General features: G+C 42.5%; 2 protein-coding genes across 3 annotated transcripts in view; one reads left to right on the top strand and one right to left on the bottom strand.

Moving 5' to 3' along the window:
* Window positions 1–10,366, top strand: part of PUS10 (pseudouridine synthase 10) — a 36,696-nt gene extending 26,330 nt beyond the window's left edge. For both annotated transcript variants that reach the window (XM_040611437.1, XM_040611436.1), the window contains exons 11-18: window positions 223–348; window positions 2,100–2,156; window positions 3,094–3,170; window positions 3,263–3,318; window positions 3,441–3,558; window positions 4,744–4,886; window positions 5,545–5,644; window positions 7,224–10,366. In XM_040611437.1, the coding sequence (XP_040467371.1) occupies window positions 223–348; window positions 2,100–2,156; window positions 3,094–3,170; window positions 3,263–3,318; window positions 3,441–3,558; window positions 4,744–4,886; window positions 5,545–5,644; window positions 7,224–7,262 (716 nt within the window). In that variant the 3' untranslated portion in view covers window positions 7,263–10,366. The remainder of the gene's footprint in view (window positions 1–222; window positions 349–2,099; window positions 2,157–3,093; window positions 3,171–3,262; window positions 3,319–3,440; window positions 3,559–4,743; window positions 4,887–5,544; window positions 5,645–7,223) is intronic.
* Window positions 10,166–16,355, bottom strand: part of REL (REL proto-oncogene, NF-kB subunit) — a 32,353-nt gene continuing 26,163 nt past the window's right edge. Inside the window, exons 6-10 of the mRNA XM_040611435.1 lie at window positions 14,712–14,816; window positions 14,187–14,399; window positions 13,767–13,835; window positions 13,586–13,657; window positions 10,166–12,936 (exon numbers count right to left, since the gene is read on the bottom strand). Of these exons, the coding sequence (XP_040467369.1) occupies window positions 12,161–12,936; window positions 13,586–13,657; window positions 13,767–13,835; window positions 14,187–14,399; window positions 14,712–14,816 (1,235 nt within the window). The 3' untranslated portion in view covers window positions 10,166–12,160. The remainder of the gene's footprint in view (window positions 12,937–13,585; window positions 13,658–13,766; window positions 13,836–14,186; window positions 14,400–14,711; window positions 14,817–16,355) is intronic.

Genomic DNA, 16,355 nt, shown 5'->3' with positions numbered 1-16,355 from the left:
TCTCCAAGTCTACCTTTGAGGTGGCCATCGTGGGTGCTGCGGCTCTCCTAGGTGCAGCAGCACGCGTTTCGTCCTGGTGCTGTAATGCTCTTGCTGTAAAACAAGTTTAAGCCTGTAAATTTATTTTCAGAAGGCTCTGGTGACAGTTAAATGCATTGTGCATACTGGAGCTTTTCTCCGTTGCTTTAGAATGTTTACAGGTAACATCGTTGTTTTATACAGGAAGATACAACAAATATTCAAGGAATTTACCTCAGACTCCCTGGATTATTGATGGGGAGCGGAAGCTGGAATCTTCAGTGGAAGAACTGATTTCGGAGCATCTAATGGCAGAATTCAAAGCAGATAGTAAGTATCTAGGAGATCTTCTGCCGCATGTATTTTTCATGATTACTAGAATGTTTTTTCTTAGTACCTACTCACTTAATGCAAGAGTGTAATGGAAAAAAAAAAAGTTTCTTTATCCCTCTCTTATCCTTCCAAGTCAACATTTTTTTTAGCTGTGATCTGCGAGTAATTAGATGAGTGCTTTGTTTTATGCAGTGTCTTTTATCCTACTAAAATATCTTCTCAGCTGATCAGCTGATGCAGATATTATGGTTTTAGATGGTAGTATTTTTGCCTAGCCATACTTGTTATTGGTTGGTAATTCATAAAATTACTTGTAATGAGAAGGTTCTTGACATCAGCGTTCCGTAATATCTGCCTAGCCTTCAACCCCTTCATGTTTCTTACCTTGATTAATTTATTTTCTTCAGTGCATAAAGTTCCACAAGCTAAATGCTTATCCAGGGATTATCCAGATGAAATAATCACTGCCTATCATTTGTCATCAACTAGACATGGAATTAGAGACATAGAAGGCCCAAGGAAAAATTGCATTAAATATTAGTTTGGAAAAAACAGCTGCTTTCCTCTCCTCTCTGCCCTCCTCCCAGTGAATGATGTGTTAGTCTGAACACTAGGAAAATCCTCAGACTGTGTCTTCAGGCCAGGTGCTATGTGACACCGGAATTCAGCTTGCAGAATTACCACAGGTAGCTACCAGAAGTGCATGTGCAGTAATGTTGACAAGAGATATAAATGAATAGAAAGACTATTGCCAGTATAGATCACGGCAGGCGATCCTTGCCTTTTACTTAGCACTGGGGAAACACATCTAGAGTATTGGATCCAGTTCTGGGCTCCCCAGTACGAGAAAGACATGGAGATACCAAAGCAAATTCAGCAAAGGGCTGTGGAGATGATTAAGGGTCTGGAGCATTACCAACTAAGAAAATTCTTCTAGCATTACCGAAATAGACCTTCATGACCATGGAATAATTTTCTCATGGTTTTGTAGTTGCCATAATATCACCAGAGAAATGGGACATAATAAAACCCGAGGAAATCTTTATGTATGTTCCCTGTGGAGCAAAAAAGTTTGAAACCATCGGTTTTTCAGAGACCCTTTGGAATAGAGCTGCAAAGTTACCCTCTAATGCAGGGTTTGGTCCCCTATCATCCTTCAGGCAAAGCGTGAAGGTGGAAGGGGAATAATGAAGGAAACTAAATACCCAATAGTACATTTTTGTAGCTCCAAAAATTGGAAAAAAAACGTAGACACAGAGGTTACTTTTCAGTTTGGACTTGAATTTTCTTCCTCTTTTGTCCAGATGTGTGTGACTAGCAGAAATTTTTCTGGTATCTTAAAAAAAACCATTGAGTGTATTTAGGATAAAAAGTTGTATTTTGGAGGAAGATGACTTGGTTTGATTTTAGTCATAAACTTGAATTATCTGGATAAGAAACGGAAAAAATTAGTTAGTAAGTGGAATTCCTTTAGGATGGTATTGCTTTTTTTCTGGACATTTTCAGGTTTGTAGCAGCCTCGTTCAGGCTAAGGAACTAGGAGTGCCTTTCAAGGAGCTTGTGTATCTAACACAACAAACAGTCACTCCCAGATGTGTTCCTGAAGTACAGGCTTCATTTTATAAAGATAGCTCTTTGAAGTAGATTTGCAAACAAGTTTAGAAGAAAATCGTTCACCTTTTAAAAGCTGTAGAGAGTATTAAAAATGTGAAATAAAATCTTACCTGCCTTGTTCAATTCTGTTATAGGCTTTAATTTTTCTTCCTCTGGAAGAGAAGATGTGGATGTGAGAACATTAGGCAGTGGTAAGACTTGGAATATCCCTTGTGAAACACAGAAACAAACCAAATGGTTAACTGAAGCTACCCTGATAGATCTTGCTTAATGCTAAGTGCGTAAGTGTGGACTAGGCATGCTTTGAAACTGTATCTCGGAAACATTGTAGTGATATTTATGTATTTATTTGCAAAGACTGAACAGTTTCATAAAACCAGCTGAAAGAGGAGCCCTTTTGTCAGTGTCCTTGGCTGCACAGATGCGTGGAAATGCATAGCTTGTTATTTTATTTTATTTTACTCACTTCCTGTTTTTAAGCCATTTATATCAGACTGATTCCTATCTTGTTTTCTGTTGGGTCCTTCTACTTTGCCTCACTGTCGCTGGGGAGTGGGGAAGCCTTATTTTCTTTTTGAACTTGGGTCCTTTATAAAAGTCAGTTGCTTTCCAATATACTGAAGCTTCTATAGCCAAATGAAGAGCAGAAAGAAAAAGTAAACGTTAACAATGATGCGTTTCAGTCGCTGTCTGATTTGTAGTGTGGTTCTTGGCATTGCTTATACTGGGGATCATCCCTGGCCCTGAGCACAGAAAGTGCAGCTATTGCAACAGATGTTTAGCTGAGGGAGCGGGATTTAACATCATCCTGCACCTGGGCATTGCTGTAGGTGACAGAAAATAAGCTAATTAACTTTTTTTCTTATTTTATTTTTTAATTAGCACAGACTTGTACAAGATGTCTTCTGGGAAGTCATAATTTGCACTTATTGCTGATACTGGGGTTTAGTAGCCAAAAAAGTCCCTTGTTTCTTTCCTTGCATCTGATGCTACATCCCTAAACCCACAAGTCCTATCCCTGTTTGCATAACAGCAGACAATCTTCACACCTTCCAACCTTACTGCATAAATTCAAACGTTAATTTAGAACAACATGTTTTTATGTTTTATGGCTGTGCATGTTGCTAGGAAGGCCCTTTGCAATTGAGCTTGTGAATCCTCGTAGAATACATTTTACTGCTGAGGAAATGAAGAGACTTCAGCAGGTAAATCATTTGCACCTCACGGAACTCATAAAGCATGTGTTTCTTCTCTAACTGAGCAGTTTTGCTAACTGATTCTTTTTTAAATATCACAGACAATTAATAATTCTTCAGACAAAATACAGGTTCGAGATTTACAGCTTGTCACCAGGTCAGTATTTGTCGTCACTGGCAAGGGATTTGAAAGCGGATGCTTTGGGAGTTTTGCAAGCATTCTTGCTTACAGCGTTATATAATTATGCTTATGTTATGTAATTAATTTCTTTTGTTTAGAGAGGCAATTGGTCGTATGAAGGAAGGTGAAGAGGAAAAGACAAAGACCTATAGTGCCTTAATATGGACAGACAAAGCCATACAGAAAGAAGATATTGCATTGCTGGATGATATCAAGGTATCTGTAGGTCTTATTGCTAGTTTATATAGTGCCCGTCCCGGTACCCTGGGGGAGGGTTAATACACATGCACCACCCGTGGACATACCTCTTTCTCTGTGTTTGGGGGGGTTTCATCAGGGTTTCTCTGGCTATGGGGACTTTCATACCTCCCTTCCCTTTTCTCACCCCTTCCTTACTTCACCATTGTCATCCTAGCAATACAGCTAGCTGGCTGTTAGCCAAGACAACAAATCATTGTATAACGTTGACCTTCCCAGTAAACCAAATAATAAAAAGTAGCAAGTGGGAGAGGAGGAAGTCTGGCCGCTGCACCACCTTGGATAGCTTTGCCGAAGTGAAAGGAGCGGAGAAGGTCTTTTGTTCTGCAAGCTCTAAAGCCATTCTTCCACAGCTGCAGCCATTAGGAACTTGAAATATCTATGGAAAATAATGCAAAGAGGCCTTACAAAGTGCTCAGTGTTACAAGAATGCTGTGTTAACAAGAACTTTCTCCAAATACTGGTCAGGGAGGTACTGCTGATGGAGAAGCGTGTTCAGTTTTTGTTGCGTTGCACCATTTCCTATGGGCCTTGGCCATGAAAGCATTCTCAGAGCAAGGGCTCAAGCCGTGACGGTTCAGGGAGACAACTGTTGTGAAGCTGGGCTCTTCAGCATGCCCACTCACTTCCTGAAAAGTCGCCTTTCAAACTGTTGCATCTCATTTGGGAAAGGGGGTGGGGAAATGAACTTTTTAAAAGACTGTTACTAGATCTAATCTCATTTCAGGGTTTTTTTTTTTTCCTCACTTTTATTTCTAGGGGGGTTGGCTGTAGTTTAGACAAAGCGTTTTGTGTGGGGGATTTTTTTTTTTTTTCTTATTATCGCCCTGAGGCTGTCAGTGAGCTTCTACATGCTGGAGCCATTCCAGCAAAGGACTATGGAGATTTCAAGGTTATTCTTCTGTATCTGTGATTCCATTAGTTTGTGTTCATATGAGGCCTTCTCGCTTAGCCTTTGAGATGGCTGTCCTTTTCTCCTTTGATAAACATGGAAAAAATTAGCCTTGCCTGAAGGAGATTACTCAACTACCATAAAACAGTATAAAAAAAGATGTGATTGGTTAACAATACATATGACTCTTACAGTCTGCGCAGTATGTTGCACACTATCTTCCTCGTTTATTTTGTAACCTCTTGTAACAGGAATTAAAACTTGACCAGAAGACACCTCTCCGGGTTCTTCACAGGAGGCCTCTAGCTGTAAGGTGTCGGATCATCCACACCATGAAATCTGAGTACATAGACGAGCATCATTTTCGCCTGCATCTGAAGACTCAAGCAGGAACGTAACCTTAGATGCTGTTGCACAATGCATTTAGGAAACAGCTTGCTGATTAGAGTGATTCGGGTAATGTGAAGTTTCCTGCTTTTATTGCTGCAGTGTTTCTAACTGCCTGCTCTTCAGCAGTCCTAAGCGGCTGCATAATGTTCGATTTTATGTCAGAATTTCACATTCAGGCTTTCATTCAAAAAATGAATGTCCGTGTGCGTGTTTTTGTGATGACCGCTCTGATAGTTTTAAAGTATGTGATAACTATAAAAAAGTATTTAAAGATATGCTTAAGCTTTTTCTAATTTAACTGAAAACTTTTCACCTTAGAAAATAAGCTTTTCTGCAATACTTAATGCACTGCAATGCAGACTGGAGATTGCTGCTACTTACAAGTTAACAGTTTTGCCATAAAGTCTCCATGCACTTTGGAATAAAACAGAAGATACAGGTCAATAGTGCAGTTTTGGGCATTAGAGTCAGAAGCCAAGAATTAGGAAGCCTTTTAAAGATGGGTATGGGCTTAACAGGACATTTGCTGCAAATTGGCTTAGTAGAAAAAGACGCTATTTTTGCTTTGGGTGTTTTTCCCCATACCCTTTTTTTGTTCTTTCTTTTTTTCCCCTTTGATTTCTTCGCGGTAAAACACACCTTTCCTTAGCCAGTATTTCTAGCTACATTAAAGAATTTGTGCATGGAGACTTTGGAAGAACAAAGCCCAACATTGGCTCCCTACTGAACAGAACCGCTGACATTCTGGAGTTGGATGTGGAAGTAAGTTGTTTGCTATTTATCTTTCCTGGAAATTAGTAAGGTAGGTGCATTTGTGAGATGCTTTCAGTGGAATTGCTCTAACTGAATCAACATTCCTTATCACAGTTAATAGAAAAATTAGTGTTAATGCAAAAACAGTGGTTTGTACCACACTGCCACATGTGGCAGGCTTCCTCTGCTGAATTCTGGTCGGGGAGGGATGGGAGGTCGTACCATGAATTCATGACGTGATTAGCGCTTGCTGGAACAGACCTTAGCAATGTTACATGTACCACGTAATTTCTTTTCAAAACAGGGTCAGATGAAAAATAGGAGAGATGTTACGTCCTCTTTCAATGCTGGTTCAAACACAGCAAGAAATTGTATCTGTTCACTTGATGGAGTCTAGATGTAAAACCAAAATGTGTTGTGGTTAAAAAGACTGTAGGTAGAGATACAGATTTAATATCCAACCTAGTGGTTTGGCAAGGTCCATTTAAAACATGCGTTTTCATTTCAAGTAGCCAGTGATCAGCATGCTTGTTCTCATGTATTTCTGGAAAGCTGCCCACAGGTTAAATTTTGCAGAACAGCCTTGCATTTTTTTTTTTATCTCTTTAGTAGGACAATACAGAAAGAGAGCTCGCAGAGGGCACCTCAGTTCTGAAAGCAAGAAGCCTGGCTTGGGGCTCGGGCTGATAAGCATCGCTCTTGTACGGATAGGTGTCACTACAGTTATCGGACATAGCTATGAAAGACGTCTAGGGACTTGAAAATAATTAGTCATCTTGCTAATAACGCATTTTAGATCAGCCTAAGAGCCTAATCCTTTGATGAAGTTGTAGATTAGCTAAGGAGTAGGTATGATTAATGTAGGCAGTCTTAAAGCCAAGGCATTTAACGTGTTGTGTGGCGATCCCTGTGTTGTGATTGCAAATGGTGATGGCTGTGGCAGTGTAGGGTGTGCTGCCTTTGGAAGAGGGTGAGCAACAAGTTCATGCCCAAAGGGAACTGGAGATGCAGCCTCAGGGAGGCCAGGGAAGAAAGATACAATTCAAGTTGTAGTAATTATCATGCCTGCTTCTACTAAAGTGTCAGGCGTGTTTTGTCCCTCAGGAAGCAGATTTGGGGACAGGCGATGGTTTTCTACTCGAGCCCTGCGTGCACTGCTCAATACCTGAATATTTCCGTGCTTGTTTGTTTTCACATCTTAACGGCCCACCTGCAGGATGGGTAGATGAAGATGGTTCATATTTCTACTTAACAGTTCTGGACACTTGTAAATGCAGCCCAATATCAAATGATGCTGGAAAGTAGTAGTACAAGGAGGTTGCGATTCTGCTTTGTGAAGCAAGCCCAGCTCCCAGAGAGCTCTCTCCAGACACAGATGGAGCCACCAGAAGGTGGCTGTTCCATGCCACTGGCTCCTGCTTGTCTTGTCACATGTCTCTTTATCTTAGCGTCCTTTATTTACTCGGTTTCTTCCCACTATTACCCTATAGCTGACAAGAGTAGAGTTCTGCTACCAAATCTCCTTATGTATGTAAAATACCAAGTCTGCTAATTTTGCCTTCCCCCCCGCTCCTCCCCGCTCTTCTAGTCTGTTGACGTTGACTGGCCTCCAACCCTGGACGATTAACTTTTCAAGTTGGGACAAGGAAGAAGCGGCTCCGCTGTCAGCAGCTGGTTCCTGAACACTGTGCAGTGGTACAGCTTGGTTGCAAAGTATTTCTGTCCAACATTTGGATCATGTTGATCTGCCAAAGGATATTGTTAACTTTGTATCAACCTTAAACGCTCTGGAACAGGTAGTGTTCATTCAGTCTTCTGGCCTTATTTTAATTTCTTCTGTGCACAGAAAGATTTTGGTAAGCTAATGTATTGATAATAAGTCTTTTTAAAAAGCAATTAAGGAAAAGACAAATGATGTAACATGCAAATGGTGTACTGCACAAGTACATCAAATATACATTCTGCAGTACTTGCAAATGTTTTAGTTAAAAATAACCCTCCCTCAAGCCAGGTTTGGTTTTTTTTCAAACTCTTTTTTATTGGATGCTACAGCTTTCCTTGCCTGGGTGCAGGTAGCACCGAGTTACCCGAAACCCAGTCCCAACTTGATTCAGAGCGCTGCGCATGCAGGAATTCGCAAGTCAGGGACCTCACTCTGAAGCCAGCAGGAGAGTGCCTGGCACGAGGCAGCGCTCCGCTCCCTGCGCAGGACTGCTTTTTGGTCAGCGTCAGTTTTAGAGATGGGCAAATTTTTTTCCAAAAGTGAATCAAAGGGAAGAAACAGTTTGCAGGGGAAAACTGCACTTAAAACTGAGGTTTTTCTCATTTAAAAACATGAGCAGTGCTTCCTAGAAACAACAGCTGAGGTACTTGAGGCCTCAGCAGCTCTCTGGCAGGGTTACAATCCTCTTCAGGCGCAGGATTTCCCCAGTTGAGTCACCATATATAAAAAGATTGGGAACTCCTGGCAGTGGTGCGCGATGGAAATAAAAAAGAAAACCAGGAATACCAAGAACCTCAAAGTGCAGGCAAATATAAATATACCAAGGAATGTTAGTATTGAGAGACCAAGACAAGAGATAGAAAGCTTTGATTTAATAGTGTAATACATTTTTTCTAGTACCTTGCCTTGGATGGATGCCCAGAAGAGTTGAACATTGCTTAGGAACTTCCCTGGAATAGGGAAGAGCTGAGTTTTTTTTTCTTTGCTTATTTTAAATGTTTTCATACAAAGCAGCACCTATGTCTTTAGGAAAAGCCACTTATGCCTGTATGAAGTTAATCGATTTGGGAAATGCTTCTGCTTACCTGAAGTACAGAAGAGAGTTAACTATTGGCAAAAACTTAAGATTGCAACTTAAGGGCTTTTAAATAATTAACATTTCAGAAAGAAAGAGAGTAATATTTGCCAAGACAAACCACTGTTCGGGGACAGGGAGAGTCACTGAGGTATCTTACCTTCAGTTCAGTGGTGCCAGGACCTCGTAATACTACAGCTGCATGGTAACTTTAGCTGAAGGTTCAAAAAGGTATTAATAAATACATTTTCAAGGAGCTCCTGAAAACTAAAACCCAAAAAATCTTGAAAAATTAGTCTGAATATTATACACTCTGCCTGTCATGGGCTGTCAAAACTTTGTTATTTGTTTTCCTAGTCCACTGTAACGTAAGTAGGGTAGTAGTTCAGAAGATCCTGTTTTTCTATCACAAAAATAATAGGAACATGATTCAAACAGCAGTATTTTTTTTTGTTTTTAATCTAAAAGCTGTTATGAGCAACATATTCCAGAGTAGTTGTCTCAGATAATCATCTGTACCCAGAAAGGAAGTGTCATGAATGATGGAAAACAAACAAAAGAGAATTTCAGTCTCACTTCTATGTGATTTCTTGAAACTCAAAGTGAGTTAAAATATGATCTATAAATTCCATAAACTACGGGGGGGGGGGCGGGGGGGGGAAGTGTAAACAGGACTGCACCATGGGCACACCAGCCATGAGAAGAGATGTTCCAAGAAGGAAATCAAGCTAGAAATAAAAAGGGCTCCTGCCATAGTGCAAGGACGCTGAAGGTGCACCCATCTGCAGCTCTTGCTGTGCTGTACGTTATCATGGTGACAGTGGAGATCATGTTAAGAATCAAAGTGCAGATCAACAAGACTCCAACGATTATGCTAAATGTTCCAAGTGTAATCTGTTCTCTATGCAACGTAGAGAGGTCCACCAAAAATTCCCATTTTCTTTTTTTGTTTTTTTTTGGTGATAAATGTTAAGTATCAAAATGCAGGGGGACAGGACTAATGATGCAAACATCTCTATGGTCTTTAGATATTGTTCAGTGATCATGTGAAAATCTGAAATTGAGAGGTGTAATCTGTTATTTTGAACTTTGTCTGCAGCTTCTAATACAAGGTATAAACACTTTGAATATTTGTAATCTGGAACGAATATTGCAGCAATAATATTAATGTTGTACTTTGGCCTTCATCTTATTTATAAGTACAATACCTGCTTGTGAGTACTCAAACAGGATGTTTTGTGAGAGTAAGATTTAATCTGGTTTGTTGGGCATGTGTGAAAGAAGTAGGTATTTTCTAGCACGTTATGTGAAAAATGCTAAAAAATGAGGTCCAGTGTTCCTTAGCAGCATCCTCCTTTGCTCTGGAAGGACTCAAAGCCATTGTATTCCTCCAAACAACTGCTGGGCTGTAATGCCCCCCTACATTTTATTTGCATCGGCTTAGCTGCTCCTGGAAAAGTTGTGGCAGTAGCACAGCTCTAGCCAAGCATGAAAGCATCGGTCCGTCCTGCCCCCCTGAAAAGTCAGTTGCTCTGCCACAAACGATGGCCGAGTGTAGATGAACCTTTACTGCACACATCGCTTTGGGTTTTGTAGTGGCCATCAGTTACTGTGAGCAGAAAATACTCTAAAAAGCCCCCAGGATACACAACCCAGAACCTACCATCTCCCCTTTCTCTCGCTTTCCTGCGCTGAGAGATGTCATGAATCTGAGAAGGTTGTGGAAGCGGAGTACTTAGTATAACCAGTTTTTTAATTACCAAACCAACTTGTTTACAAAGGAAAACAGAACTTTGTAAATATTTAATTATACAGTAAAAACCAACTGTACTATAAGGAGCTTTCTACGAAGTGAGTAAAATGTTTACATTTAATATACTTAAATTTGAGAACTTCAAAAAAAGAACTGAATAAACAACACATTTCAAGCTTTCTTTGTATTTCTTTGGTCTTTGTTACTTAAGACTGCAGAGGAGCTATGCAGAAGTGAGAAAAACTTGCTTTATAACACAGCAAGTCAATTCACTGCGTTGTGTACCTGGAGTTAGGGGAAGCAGTTTTCCAAACTTTGTATGTTCTACATGTTGTCTAAGGAGCATATTCCGTCAATCCTGCATCCTTGGTGCAATGCGTTCCAGCAGCAGCACCTTACTGCTTTGAACGCAACGAGTGAGTGCAGGTAAGGAGTCATCGCTTTCCTGTAAACCACGGAGGGGGTTGTGGAGGTCCTTTCTGCCTGGTGCACAACAAGGCATCTCAAGTGGCTTTTTTTGATTTGGGGGTGTGGGTTTTTTTTTTGGTTTTTTTTTTAATACATCAGTGTGCTTTTTTTGTTTCTTCTTTCCACAGCACAGTTTTATGTTGCCAAACAGTAAAACAATTAGATTCTTAAGCCTTATTTGCCATACAAAACAGCTGTATAACTTAAGAAATACTCATATATTTCTTGCTGTGTTGCTTCTTAAAATAATAAAATAGCAAAGCCCTATAAGGCAGAGTAGAGTGTCTTACCTAGCCAGTTACATCCACGCAAGCTGTCACTGAACATCTCGCAAGTCAGGCTAAGAATAAAGACTGGGAATCAAGGGGAAGGGAGGAAGTTCTGGCTTCTGATACAGAGTATAGAGGAGTGTGTTTAATTAGTACTGACTGAAATGGCCTTAAGTTATAACAGAGTGCATCTAGATGAGGCTACACTAAGACTGCCTTTGGCTTTGCCCCAAAGCTTTCGTGTGAAGGGGTGGTGGGGAGGCAGGATCTGAGCCACCTTTTGAGCAGTCACTTGCATAGCAGGAAACTGCCAGGATACCTGAGGAAAGAGTAGCTAGGTACTATGGCTCAACGTATTTCTGCAGTTCAAAATAACATACACATCACAGCTACACACACACACACACACACACCCAACTTCCAGAGAAATAACAGTGTGCTCCATTCCTAAAGCAACAGGGGTTTGTCATTTAAAATAGTGCACTTTGGATGAAGTGCAGAGAAGTCCTTACTTTCTGCTCATTCTTCTGTGCAGTAATTCATTTACCACAGAGCTGGACTATTTAAAAACTCAAACCTTCCGGTCTTTTAAAATATATCTAACAATGACATAGTCATTAAAAAAATTTTAGAGTAAATTTGCCTTCAAAGCAAATGGAGTGTGGTGAAAACATGAAAAATCAATGCATGATCTTGTTTTAGGAGAAGACTATTTTATACGAAAGAGGGTAAGAAACCTAAACTTTTCAAGTAAGTTGAGTAAAACTTTAACAATATTAGCGAGTCTGAACTAGAGTGCCCATGTGCAGGGGTTTTTTTCCCCCTAATTTCTGTCCTATCAAAATTTAAAGTTAATTTCCATAGCAAAAATAGTTATTTTCCAAACAGTTTTAACCCTGTGAAGCATTTGAAATTTTAACCCTTCTGAAGATGCCAGCTTTTACAGTCCCCAAAGGTAAGCAAGCTTTAAGTGTTAACAGTTCCCTTTTCCAACAGTGTAAAAGTACAAGGTACAGAACCCCAAACCCTACTCCCACCTCTCTCCTTTATGGGCACCAGTCTTTGGGCTGCAATAGATAACCTTAAGTTACATCATGAAACTTGCATAGCAATATTCTGAAAGAGAAAGCAGGGACTCCAGAAGGGCGCGTTACTCCTCTTCATCACACAGCTAGCCCTCTGAAAAGCTCTACGCGCCCGCTTCCAGCCCGGCACTGCTGGCTCAATGGTTATAGTTTTATAGTATGCTATCGAATGGGAAAGACTGATAGAGCTCATCAGCGTGGACACCGTCGGTGTCATAGTACTGGTTATCTGCAATGCTATTCTGATGGTTCGGCATCGGGTTGGCGGATAGTCTTGGTTCGCTTAAAACCTCTTGGTCTATAAAACTGTAAACTGCCGGGTCAGCTAAGTTAGACTGCGCGTTAAAAGGCGCGCTGCTCGGCGCGGCTACGGACGGGCAAGGGGCAGGCACCTGCTGGAGCTGCTGCCTGTGACCGCTCGTGTTTAACACTGGGTTATACTTTTCAAAGTTTATACTAGTGCAGGTCATGTCGTCGGTCTCCATGTTCACAATGCTGGCTGTGGAGATGGTGGTGGGATGCACCTGCTGCACGATGCTGTTACTGGCAACGCTCTGCATGTCTGCCGTCGACACCGCCGCTGCTCCCATCCCGTTTGTGCTGCTGAAATTCCGGTAGAAGCCCGCATCCTTCTCGTCGGGCCAGTTCAGAGAGCTGTCGTGGAAAGCTGGGAGCGTGCTGCCGCCCGGGACGGCAGACTGAGGCACCTCCACCCCAAAGCTGTTCTGCGGGTGCGCACCGAGCAGGCCGCCGGCTGCGGGGGGGGTGCTGTACAGCTGCTGCCAGCACGAGGACAGCGTGTCTTGCTTCCCCGGCCCCACCTGCGCCGGCGGGGGGGGCATCTGGTTGCAAACAGGGTAGATCTGATTCGCGTGGGCCAGGGTGCCTAACCCTGGCATCACCAGTGTGGATGAAAACATGTTTGGCTCTAGGGAAAGGAAAGACGTGACTGCATTTTAATGCCTTTTTTGTAGTTTGTTTTAAATTGCAAAAAAGTAAAAGGCGAAGCAAACCCAATGCTATCTTAGTAAGACTGTATGTGCATTTGCACATTCCTACTTGTCTCGCTGCTCTCCAGGGTGCACCCCAGATTTCTGGACAGCAGCAAGACAGCTATGCATCCCCCTCACCCCTCCATGGCAAACACTGAAGGTGACAGCTACGTTTAAGTAAAGAACTGATGGTTTTAGTTCAGATAGTCAAAAATACTGGTATATCTTACAGAAGAAACACTCAGGAGGGCATTAGCATCTCAGGCAAAGCAGAAGGAAGGCCAGCAGCCGAGTGTGCATTTGAAGGGCTGAGTAGCTGAACACAGAGAAGCATTGGTAGTTATCTAAATCAAGGCTGAAAGCTAGCAACGCCTCGAGATAAGAAGGTGTAGCCCTCTCCTGTGCAAAGGGGAAGCTCCAGTGGGGCTGAGGCTTTGAGAAGCATCTGGAGGAGGGAAAGGAAGAGACGGGTGCCACCGCTGCCTTGGGCACTGCAGTGCCCCCCTGAGAAAGCTCCAGCCCTTCCCCACAGCAATCGGACACGATTTCTTTCAAAGCACCGTTGGATTGCAAGTGAAAACCTACCTTTCTTAATCAGCTTCCCTTCGGTGACAGTAGGGAACGGAGCTACTTTGGGCCTCTCTGTCGCGTTCGATCCTGCGGTGGAGGAAAGCAGGAGTCTACGCTGAATGTTTGCTCTTACATAAAATAACTCCATCTAAATGGAAGTTCACTCAAACAAGAAAAAGACAGATAACTTCCTTACCACAGTCCTGTATGAGCTTTTGCCAAGCCAACGTTGATCTTTGCCTTTTTGCTTTGTTGCCATATGGATCTACAGAGAAAGGAGCAGAAGGGAAAAGTTTGACCTTTCTCTTTGATGTAATTAGTAAAGGAACTCTCTAAAACTTATACTAGTGGCACCTAATTGTAGTGAGATATATTTAAAGAAAAATATTTCAGACATGACAGCACTAACAAACCAAGACAGCATTATTAACTGTGATTCTTGATACTCTCATTGAAAGAGGGAACAAACTGACTAGTGTTAACTTCTAAAAAGCAAAAAGTCCACTTGATAGAAGTAGTGTTGTAGAATTTTTACTAATTAAGCTACTGTTCATTATCAACACAAGTTCTGCACTGATAGTGGCTTTTCAGAAACTCAACCGATTGGGAACCATACCCTTTTCATCTGGTAGATATCTGAAATCCATAGGTTCACTGACTTCCTGGTCTGAAGGTCTTCGCAGCTGCATCTTCACCGTGACAGGCTCGGTGATGTCTTTGAGAAACGGTGGCGTTCTGAACACAATTGCAACTTGACGGTGAACGTCAGCTTGTGAGAAGGAACCTTTGGCCTCCCAGTTGTCCAAGACAAATCTGACTTCTATGTCATCTGGTCCATTAGAAACAGAAGATGCTTGTTAAGCTGAAAAACTGAAAACTTAGAGCAGAAAAAAAGGGAAAAGGGGAATAAAGAAAGGAGTCGGGCTCAGAATTCAGATGCCAAGTAAATGGCTCGACTTTAAAGGCACTGAGTGTCTTTCAGAGGTGCTGAGAGCCCTTGAACCTGGAAGCTATTCTGCCCAGCTGTAACACCAAACCACTTAGACGGGAGTGTGGTGAAGAGCTTCACTTCCCCAGCTAGGAAGTGATGGTGTCAGCCATGTGGGACAAAAGAAGAGAAAAAAAACCTAGCCAAGATTACCCTTCTGAACTTTGTCACACAGTAGAAATATTTCGTCTCCTCCTTTTACACTTCCACAGTTCTTGTTCACACGACAAATTCTCAGTTCTGCAGTGTTGGGAGCCCCTGGAAACAAACAGGAAAACTGGATGATAAAGAATTACTGAAACTGTCACTGTTGAAGATGAGGGTGCTGGGGGTTAAGGTATGTGAAGGGAAGGCAAAAGCTGGAGGGGTGTGACATCCCAAAATCCAGATGAAACGAGTCGCGCCATACAGGAAACTCGGGAGCAAGGCTTGACGTTCCATGATCCTACAGCTCTCAGCCGCTCATCTCCAAAGACAAGATACTAGTGCAGCCGCGCCACTCACTAACTATTCTAGAGCAGCCTCAGAATACTTCCCTGAATGATGTGACCGTGCGTGGCACTGCTGCCTTTCAAGCTGTACGATTCAAAGCACTTCTCTGAGTGACTGATTACCTGTTACAGTCATGCTTCTCTGCAAAAAGCTGGGCTAGCCAGTCAAGAAAATTCCCCTCTCCAAGTATCCGGGGGTAGTTTTATTCACAGGCATACTTGCCCATCGTGCCTCTCCTGTTACCCTCTCAAGGTGCCTGAGCACCAGGTCTAGGAGCCTAACTTTCATGCCTTTACTCAAGGTAACAGGTTTTACCCCAAAACGTTCACACGTCAGCTCCAGGCTGTGGCTGTGCATGGATAGCGCTCATGACAGTTAGGGATGGAGAGCTGCCCCCTGCACAGTTTGCGTAGCACTGTAGCTCACAGTAAGTTCAGCATCACTGAGGTCTGCACACACAACAGGCAACTCATGCAGGATGGAGACACGCACCGCCTGACGCGTCCGGCCCCGTTCACTACCTGCAGCTTTCCCGCAGGGAGCATGCCGACAGAGCACCGCAAGAAAGAACAGCCCCCGGGAGCCCGGTGGGCACCTTACCATTTATTTCAAAGGGCACTGATGTCACAGTGTAGTGATGCAGAAGTAACAAAGAACAACAAAAAAAAAAAGCCAGAACAGAAAAACTCTCTCTAGAATTTCAAGTTCACCCCCTGTGCCTATATGCTCTGTTGATACTTCTAAATATGTGAGAAGATACTGATTTTAAGACCCTGTCTTCACTTAACGCACGAAGCAACTGCTGATACTTTCTCTGCTACTGTCTGTGACCATATTCACAGTTTACTGAGCTACTGCACCTTCTTCCACCCCTCCAATCCCGACAGAACAAAACTACACTGTGCCATGACATTCTCTGATCTTCTTACATCAACACGCTGACTCCAAATGTATTTAAAATGCCCGGAATGGTCCAGCTGGTGCTGCTTTACGAGCCAGAAACCAATCCTCCTCCCGCCACAGCAGTGCGATGTTCCACCGCCACGCGCTCCCCATTCCAGGCACAGAGATGAAGTACAAAACCAAAGCTTATGGATTCACCCTCAAAAACCAGAAGGGGGGCAGGGAGGGTGTGGAATACCTGCTTCAGGCTCTCCGCTGGAGTCAATTCCTGCCCAATCTTTCACGGTACTGTACAGGTACATCGTAGCACGGCGCAGACTACACTTAAAACAGAGCTCCTGGTAACCTCAGGCCAGAGCCCAATTACGTAGTTACTATCTGCAGCTATTACTATCATTAGGA

This window comes from Falco naumanni, chromosome 12 (genome assembly GCF_017639655.2).
Source record: "Falco naumanni isolate bFalNau1 chromosome 12, bFalNau1.pat, whole genome shotgun sequence".
Lineage (NCBI taxonomy): Eukaryota > Metazoa > Chordata > Aves > Falconiformes > Falconidae > Falco > Falco naumanni.
This window is presented reverse-complemented; position numbering and strand designations above follow the sequence as displayed.